This window comes from Lycium ferocissimum, chromosome 7 (assembly GCF_029784015.1).
Source record: "Lycium ferocissimum isolate CSIRO_LF1 chromosome 7, AGI_CSIRO_Lferr_CH_V1, whole genome shotgun sequence".
Lineage (NCBI taxonomy): Eukaryota > Viridiplantae > Streptophyta > Magnoliopsida > Solanales > Solanaceae > Lycium > Lycium ferocissimum.
The window spans coordinates 49,664,428-49,674,497 of record NC_081348.1 but is presented as its reverse complement, the minus strand read 5'-3'; the positions used below and the strand labels follow the sequence as shown (position 1 = coordinate 49,674,497).

At 32.2% G+C, this 10,070-nt stretch overlaps 1 protein-coding gene across 1 annotated transcript; it reads left to right on the top strand.

The window, feature by feature from the left end:
- The first annotated feature begins 2,085 nt into the window (after positions 1–2,085).
- Positions 2,086–4,744, top strand: LOC132065538 (glycosyltransferase BC10-like). The gene is made up of 2 exons (XM_059458973.1): positions 2,086–3,304; positions 4,513–4,744. Exon 1 carries the CDS (start codon positions 2,222–2,224, stop codon positions 3,296–3,298), a length of 1,077 nt encoding a protein of 358 aa, XP_059314956.1. The 5' UTR covers positions 2,086–2,221; the 3' UTR covers positions 3,299–3,304; positions 4,513–4,744.
- The last annotated feature ends 5,326 nt before the right edge of the window (positions 4,745–10,070 follow it).

Sequence of the window (10,070 nt, the reverse complement as noted above, 5' to 3'; positions counted from 1 at the left end):
CTCAAAAAATGACAAATAAAAGCAATTCGGATAAAGAAATTACAAAAAAGTAAAGAAACAATGGAGAATACTAACAAAAATGAGTCTGAGAAGCAAGGAGTAAATTAATTAATTTAAAAAAGTTCGAACTCCGTACAATCACGGATCAACCTCATCTCCTTTACTAAAACAGACGTGGCCCACCACCATCAAGAAATTTCGGGTAGGATACGCAAGAGACAACCAAGAGCAAGAGGGACAATGATGATGAAGATAACTGGGAACTTCCTAAATTTTTTTTTCTTTTTTGGTTTTTGGCTCTTGGTAGGTTGTGGCTTATTTTCAATCCTGGAGATGCTTCTAACCATGTAATATTCTGTGGGAATTATTTCCTTTTACCAGTTTCTTTTTTGCCAATTTTTTAATGAAAAGATAGCTGTTAATCCTTGCTTCAAAGTGTTAGATTTATGCCTTGCTGTTTCATGAGGTGGTACATAAATTAGGATTGATGTAGGCAGAGGGGGTGAAGGTTGAGATGGTAGTAGTAGGTGAAGACGGGGAAGAGAGGGGTTAGGTGGTGGTGGCGACAAGACGTGGTGTTCATCTCGATGAGTTGTCACACACGTTAGATTTGGTGTTACTATCTGGACAACTTTTAACTATGATATTTAGACTCAAAATATAACTATAGGGATATATTTAATCTCAAAGTATGACAAAAGGTATATTTGACCCTTTTTCAATAATATAGGGGTTTATTTGGCCCTTTTCCGTTAAAAATATTAAGTGGATATTTATTTTAGAAGAACAATATACTCGGTTTAATCTTATAAAATGGATACTGGAAAGCATACAATGAAAGAAATTCACTTATTCGAGAGAGAAAAATATTTACGATAGATCTCCCAAAGATCGGCAAATAAAAGCAATTCGGATAAACAAATTACCAAAAAAAAAAAAACAATGGAGAATACTAACAAAAATGAGTCTGAAAAAGAAGGAGTAAATTAATTTTTTTTTTAAAATTCGAACTCCGTACAATCAGGATCAAAATTAGTGAAATAAATAGTACTATTATAAAAAGTAAATGGCAATAAAGTAAGGGCATAGTACAAAAGTACTCATCCATTCTATTATCTACATGAGTCCCTTACACATCTATCTTCTGCAACTTCATGGAAACGTCCCTTTTTGTCTGTTTCCATTCATTTACACCCCCTTCTTCTCCTTTGACGCCGTAAACTGTCCCCTCTTTCCTTCGTTTACCCATTTTTAGACCCCACTAATTTAAATTTTGCCCAAAAAAATCAAATTAAAATGTAAAATATTTTTTTTTTTAAAATGATTTCATTCTTATAGCTCGAATCTAAAATTCCTGGTATAGTAAAAGTATATGTTGGTTATCATGCCCAGTATTTTATTTGTTTTTATTTGGTGTTCGACGATTATTTTAAACTCGATTAATCATAAAATTCCACTTTAGAGATAAGTCAATTCCTATTAAAATAGGGTTTTATATTTGTAACTCGAATTTGAAATTCTTTTATTAATAACATGTTTGGGAAAACTTTCAAATTTGTCTCTTTTGAAAAAATGTTAGTCATAACTGTTTTAAAAAAAAAAAAAAAAATTCGAGATAACCCATTAGCTTTTGACTAACCAAGCGCTTGTCAAGATTTCAAGGTTTTATGTATGTAATCTTGCCTCATATTTCAAATTTTTTTATTTTTACTACTCAAAAGCATTTATGTTTTTCCTAGAAACTTGATCACACCTCAATCTATTTTTAAAAAACATTCAATTCAACGGGGGGTCACAAATTCAAGTTGCGAATACAACCTCTAGCAAAAATATAAGGCAAGATTACATACATAAGACCTAATATGGTTTTGCCTTTCTCCAAATCCAGCATATAACGGGAGCTTGGTACACCAGATTGCTCTCTTTTTTTAAAAAGAAAAATCAATTTTGTTAGGCTTTCAAAACTTTGCCAAACAATGTATATAATACTAGCCCATTACTCTATGGTGGTTACCCCACCCCCACCTTACACCAAACAACCACTCTATTTTAGCCACTTTCCCCATTTCTCTTCTTTCCTAAATCTCTCTCTTTCTATTTCTTCACTCCTTTCATAGTTTCACTTCCACTCTCTCTTCATTCATCCTCAAACCCTAATCTCCATTAAAACTTCTTTTCCTCTAAAAACCAAAACTTATTTCCCATATTTCCTTTCAAAACAATGCTTAAATCATCCATACTAATCCCATCCCTCACACTCCTAATCTCAATCCCAATCCTCTTCTTATTAGCACCAAAAATCCTCCCAACACGCCAAATCTCGATATCCGTGTCGGAGGAGCTCGAAGATCTATCTCTATTCCAAAAAGCAATATCCGCCGAAACATTTTCCCCAAAATACCCTTCCCGTAACAAACTCAAACTTGGGTCCACTACAGTTCGACCACCCAAAATTGCATTTTTATTCCTAACAAATTCAGATTTAAAATTCTCATCATTATGGGAAAAATTCTTTAATACCACAAATGGGACCCCCCACCACTCACATTTATACAACATTTACATACATGCTGATCCATTTATTAAAATTACACCATTAAGTGGCGTTTTTAAAGATAGATTAATTCAAGCTAAACGTACTCAACGTTCATCACCTACATTAATCTCAGCAGAAAGGAGATTACTAGCTCATGCATTACTTGATGATCCATCAAATTACTATTTTGCCCTTATTTCACAGCATTGTATACCATTACACTCTTTTAATTATTTTTACAATTTTTTACTTGATACCCAAAAATTGTCTAGGAAAATGGAGTTTCCTAGTTATGTTGAAATATTAGATGAATCTGATTCATTATTAAAAAGGTATAATGCTAGGGGTAAAGGTGTAATGTTACCTGAAGTTAAGTTTGATGAGTTTAAGGTTGGTTCACAGTTTTTTGTACTTACAAGAAAACATTCTTTAATGGTTATTAAAGATAGGAAATTATGGAGGAAATTTAAGAAAACATGTATAGATGTTCAGTCTTGTTATCCTGAAGAGCATTATTTTCCAACTTTGTTATCAATGGAAGATCCAAATGGTTGTACTAAGTATACATTGACAAGTGTTGATTGGACTGATATGGTTGATGGTCATCCACATACTTATCATCAAAGTGAAGTTTCAAGACAGTTGATTTATGATCTAAGGAAGTCGAATTCAAGTTATGATTATATGTTTGCAAGGAAATTTTCAGCTGATTGCTTGAACCCTTTGATGGAAATTGCTGATTCAGTGATTTTCAAGGACTAATTCTTGGTAAGTGGTGATGCATACTTTTTTTTTTTTTACTCATTGAGTTATGTTGAATTTACTTGGTAGAATTAGGGGGGTATGTTGTTACTGCGTATGTTTTTATAGTTGTTGTGTTTCTGCCTTACTTGCTCCGAGGGTGTATCGGAAACCGTCTCTCTACAGGGATAAAGTCTGTGTACACTTTACCCTCTTCAGATCCCACTTTGTGGTGTTACACTGGATATGTTGTTCTTGTTGTTCTTAATTAGGGGTTGTGTTGTGGCCTAGTGGTCGATGAATTGAATGTAGGTGATTTCTTTTCGTCTGTTCTAATTTTTGATGGACAGAGTTTTTCAGTACCTTTAATGGTGGTGTAGAATTAGTTGAGGTGCTTGTAAGTTAGCCTGGACACCACGGTTATTATTAAAAAAAAAAAAAAAGGAATTAGGGGTTCTGAAATGGATGATTAATATTGTATGCTAGCAGTTGTGCTGTTGGAATTGATAGGTTAACAATGCTTTTGTAGAACTTGACTATTTTAGTGGTGAAAAGGTCTCTTCAAGGTGCCATTTTTTTCTTTGAGGCATTGTTTTCAAACTAGGTGAACTAGGTGAGATTTTCATTTGACAAAGTCTTAAACTTTAGCATATTCATGTGAAAATTGGAAGAAAGTTTCTTCAAGATACTTGTTTTGTTAGTAGTTGCCACTTACCAGCAGTAGTTGTGAAGGTTTTAAAGATTCTTTGTATGATATTATTAAAAGGGTATGTAGCTATCTCTTGTGTTAGCAAGGAAATTTGTTAACTTTCACATGTGACACTCGTTTTCACACTTTCCATTAGTCAAACTCTTGAGCTGCACCTTGTATTTGTCTGTCACGCACTATCTCTTTGCCTTGCAAGTCTTTAACTATTGCCAAATGAAAGGACAAGTGGAAGAACAATAATTGAATTGAGTCTCCTCACATGTTAGGAAAATACTCTCTTATGTACATAGTACCGTCTGTTTTTTTATATATATATTTTTTATTTATTTTGATTGGAAAGTTGGACTAAATGTCATAATCATATACTAAAGGAAGTGTATTCAATTAGTTAAAAAAAATAGGAGGTTGAGTTTGGTAAATATCAAGCCTAAAACACACACACACACCCCTTATGTGTCAAATTGTAGCAATGAGATAGTGATCTAAAACTGACCCATGTTGTGTGTTGTCTTATATTTTACAATAGGTGATGATGAAGGCTGAAGACAAATCAAAGGCAAAACCTTTGATGATGTTGTGAAGACAAAGAATTGGTTGTTGTAGGAGTAACACGTGTGGGAATGAGGTTTTTTGAAGGGTTTGTTAAAAATATGCCCTCAAACCAAGTAATCCCCGAAGGAGAGTATCCAACTCAAAGCTTGGATGAGCTTTCAAAGAAAGCAATGGACAGCCAGGTGTTAGTAGTAGTAGTAGTCGTCGTCAAAAAGGGTCTATTGTTGAGGTGGTAATATGATGGTGTAGCTTCTAGTATTATTCCTTTGGTGTTTTTGTGTTCCTTTGGTGTTTTGGTGTTCTTCTCTATATTGCTCGGACTGTTCAAAATACCGTCGGGTATGTATCTGATCTTCCAAAAATTATATATTATTGGAAGATCCAACACGGACAATTTTTTTGGAGGGTTTGAGCAATATAGGTTTTTCTTGTACATATACGGAGAGTATATATGTGTTGTAGGTGAATTATTATGGGGGATGATTGGAGGATTGTTCAATCATGTTGGGATTAGCCTATCAAGAAAAGTGCTAAACCCCCTATTGCTTTTTTCCACAACTTGTGGAAATGAATCATTGTATCAATTGGATCCACTACCCAATGTAGTCAAATGATTTTAAGAGAATTCTGTGTTCTCTCCCTCTTTCTTTTGCCAATTACTTCCTTTATTTTAATTTATGTGATATATTTTAAATCAGTACGTGGTGTGAACAAGTTCACTTGAACATCACGGCTATTCAAAAGAAATAATAATAATAATAATAATAATAAAAAAGATTCTAAACTTATGATAAACATGTTATAGTGTGTGGCTATAAATTTTTTGTAATTTGTAACTTCAATTATGCCACATAAATTAGTATGAGTCGGATAAAGTAATAGTTTTGTGGTGATGACTACAATTAATCATGATAAATGGACTAGATTGAAATATAAAAATGAAAATTGCTTGGGGAATATATTCCAATTTCGAACTCTACATTTTGGCTGGGTAATACATAACATTGGATTCTCTGTCGGCTATACCAGGGCACAAATTCTCATTTTTTTCTAAAAAAGTTGGAATCTAAGGCAATACTAATTCTAGAAAAAGTAAAGGCAATAAATTAGAAAATCTTGCTACAATTTATGTCCTTTCCTGCCAGTAGGACGACATTTCACCCTAAATTTGTAAAGAACAGATATCTAAAACTTCATTTTTGGACCCTTTTTCTTTCAACCCTTGAGGATAAAATGGTGGTATATGTGACCTCATTTTTCTAAGAAATATTTTTGATGAAAGTTATTTTTTTGGGTGTTTGATTATCATAAAGTTATTTTTTCAGAATCATTTTTCATATTGCTCGCTCTACTTAATACTTAGACATTATCATTGATTTTAATACTAGAACTTTTTATATCGTTTCCAATTCATTAATATTGTTATTAATCTTTAATATAAACTTTTTCTCTAAAATATTTTTTCTCGCCAACCAAATAATGATTTTTTTTTTTCAAAATATATCTTTTATTGAATTGACCTTCGTCGTACCAACAACATACCCAGTGTTATCTCACAAGTGGGTTTCGGGGAGGATAGAGTGTACGCAGACCTTACCTCTACCTCGTAGAAATAGGGAGTTTATTTCCATTAGACCCGCGGCTCAAGTAAAACATTTCAAAACAGTTTGGAAAAAGGAATACAGAAATGAAGACAATAACAACAACGAATAACACAATATGGAAAAAAGTGCATAGCATTCAAAAAAAGGAAAGTAATAATAAGAGATAAGGGTCAAAAACACACCCCAACTATCACTTTTTTTTTAGTTTCATACCTAAACTATCGGAAGGTTGAGAAAACTACCTAAACTATTACCATCTAGTTTGCAAAACACACCTCAAATTATTCTTGAATGGCATGTGATCTAAACTCTCCATTTTATATAAAAATGTTGCCAAGTGTTGTCCACGTGGATAAATAATGTCACAATGGCACCTACATGGAAATTAAAAAAAACTATTTGTTTTAAAAAACAAACTGAAAAATAATAATTTTTGTAAAAAAATATCAAAAATTATAGAAAATAAAAAAAAAGTTTTTTTTTTTTTAAAAAAAGAAAACTAATTATTTAGTTTTCACATTTTTTTTTTAAATCAACTTTTCCATTTTTTAAATCTTTTTTTTTCTGATTTTCTAAAATTTTTTACAAAAATTATTATTTTTTTTCATATTTTTTTAAAAATCCAGATTTTTTTGAAAAAAATAATGCAGTTTTTTTTAAAAAAAATATACAGTGTTTTTTTAATTTTTATAAAAAACTATTATTTTTTAATTTCCATGTAGGTGCCAGCATGGCATTACTTATGCCATGTGGATAATTTTTTTAAGAAAATTTCAACTTCACTTGCCTTTTGGAGAGTGAGTTCACACATTTAATTCAGGTGTGTTTTGCAAACTAGATAGTGATAGTTTAGGTAGTTTTCTCAATCTTCTGATAATTTAGATATGAAACTTAAAAAAAAGTGATAGTTGGGATGTGTTTTTGACCCTTATCTCTAATAATAATGTGAACCTTCGTGGTACCAAACCTACCATAACAGTTAAGAAAGAATAGGAAAAAATAATAGTACAAATCTATGGAAAGTAATACTTGAGAATCATTAAAGGGCACTGTGTTATTTAGAAGATGCTTTGGCCTCAACTTGTTCTAAACTTTGGATCTTTCTGGCAAAAAAAAAAAAATGTGTGACCACTGCAATTTGCCTTTTGGCTTTTGCCCAAGAAAGGCATCGTAATCTTGTTTTTTGCATATTGTAATTATTTAAATTCTTTTTTTAGTTTTTCGGGATTAAAAATGATGATGGTTAGTCAAAGTTCAAAAGGACTATATTTCTTTTAAATTTCTTTTTATTGCAGTAGAAGCATCTTGGAAAGTTGCAAATCATCTTTGGTCCTACATTACTTAGGATGCTTTATTGACAAAATCCAAGACCATCTTTTTGTGAAGAAAAATGATTTTTTGTTGTTAAACTATTATTAGTAGTATCTAAATAAGGTGTGCAATGTACTTTAAAATATGAACCAACCATTCCCACACCTTTTGTTTTGTTTTATTAATCCCCCTTGATTAATTCAAGATTATTCTATCAGGCTATCAACTATGAACTTAATTCTAATGTTATCTCCTCTAATCTTAAAAAGATTAGGATTTTTGTACGATTATATATATTTTTTTTGTGAAGAAAATAATAGTACAAAGGAGTAAGTTACCATAAAAAATACGAGATGTTAAGTACCTTTTCATTGTTAACTAGATGTTTCAGGTTCGAGTTCTGAGAAGGAAATACCTTATAGTGAAATTTCAACACGAATCAAATTAATCGAGTTCAAAATAAACACGGAACACCGAGTGAGAAACTAAAGAAAGAAAGGAATAAGTTTAAATTTTTATTTCAATGAGGAGAGATGACTGGCAGATTGCCTCAGCATTTTTAACCAGAATTCTCGAGTTCAAGCCTTAAAAATAAAGTTACATTTGATAGAGAGTATTTTACCTCCGGCCCACAATCAAATTATCTGATACAAATCTTGATTAATCGAGTCCCAATAAAATACCGAGTACCGGCTATAAAATAACAAAATAAAGGAAGATTCAATTCAATAAAAGAGAGATGATAGGCAGAAAGAACTGGACAACTTCCACATGTTCAATGACAAATGGATTACATTGTGGACTTTCCTTTAACAATTTCCCACCACAAAATTCTTTTAGTACCCTCCCCTCTTCTGTCGGTGCATAGAATTAATATATTATTAAACTTATTATTATGACATGTATAATAAATTCATAAGTTTTCTCCCTTTTTATAATGTCAATTAATTCCGATTAGTCAAATGCTTGAAGATATACGAATTAATTCTTGAGAATGCTGTCTTTTTTTTTTTTCTCACCCACACTCTCAAAGCCACCAAATACTCTTTGAACTACAACCAAACAAAAAGGGTACTCAATACAAAAGAAAGAATGAAAGTATGTATTTGTTACATAGTTGAATCTGGCCTTCTTTTTTTTTTTTTTTTGTAGATAATTTAGATGAGAAAGTCAGACCAAGTGTCATAATCAAGAGGGGTTATGTATATTTAAGCTTATAAACGACCTTATTGTGTCAATTGAAGCTATGAGATGTGTGATCGAAGTTTCTTAATGAGTTATGATCTGATGTGATCTTAAACTGGACCATGTTTTTTTTATAACAGGTGTTGATGAAGGGGTGAAGACAATTCTAAGGAAAATGTTGTTTATGTCGCACATCGAAGACAGAGCAATTAAAAGCTTTGTACCAGTGGTGGTATTCAAAGATAATAAAAAAAAAAATGGTTGTTGAGCTGTATTTTGGTGATGTGACATATCTTAGTGGTACCACAAAAGGTTGCCGTGTGCAGTATTAAGTGTATGTTGGTGATAATACAATAAAAATAAAATTACAATTGAAAAATAAAAATAAAAATATCTTTATTGAGCGCGGATATCTCGCTTCTTTAAGGAGATTTGCCCACGCTAAAGACAAATCTCTTGGTCAAGCGATCTTTCTCGACTTGTCCCCTCCGGGATACAATGTACCGATCACGTCGTACAACTCAACAAACTCGGACAAGATGTTGAGTCCAAAGCTCCACCAAAAAGAAGAACACCTTCCTTCAACTAATAAATTCTCTTTTATTTTCCTTACTTTCAAGAACTCTCCAAAGTATAGAACACCTTCCTTCAACTAATAAATTCTCTTTTATTTTCCTTACTTTCAAGAACTCTCCAAAGTATATATTTTTCTCTCTACACCCCACAAGTTAAGAATGACTAACTATTTATAGCTAGGAAAATCATCCTTCAATTGAATAGGAAATGAATGGGGTAGATAAATGAAAGAATTATTATTTAGAGGTTACATAAGTTGCACACATAAAGAGGAAGAATGAGAGTGAGTAAAGGATTAGTGGTTACACGAATTTAACAGAAAGTTTATGGCCACTTACTGCCACCAACGTGAATGACATGGTCAAAGGAAATAAACTGACCATTATGAGTCATCAACGTGCAGGAGTAATGAACAGTTATGAAAATTTCAAAGGAAATTCTGTCCACATTCATCCATTTACTCAAATGAGTAATTAGGGAAATAATGCTCCTAACGTGAATGGTAAATGCAGCATAGTGGACAAGGAAGCAAATGACACACTTTAATAATATTAAAATGCTCTAAATGTCCTTCAGTATCTTTTCATTCTTAATCATGGATCATGAGTTTAAGTCTTGAAAATAGAGTTGTCTTTAGTAGCAACGAACGCTTTACCCTTCGAAGTATCATGCATGGATCGAGAGTACTCGGTCCCCGAAGCAAATATCATTGATACTAGATTGGAAACAAAAAAAAATCTTAGTAATAGCTCAAGGGGTCGGTTTTGAGTCAAGGGGTTCAACAACAACATACCCAATGTAATCACAAATGGAGTTTGGGGATGAGTAAGATGTACATAGATCTTACCCCTACCTT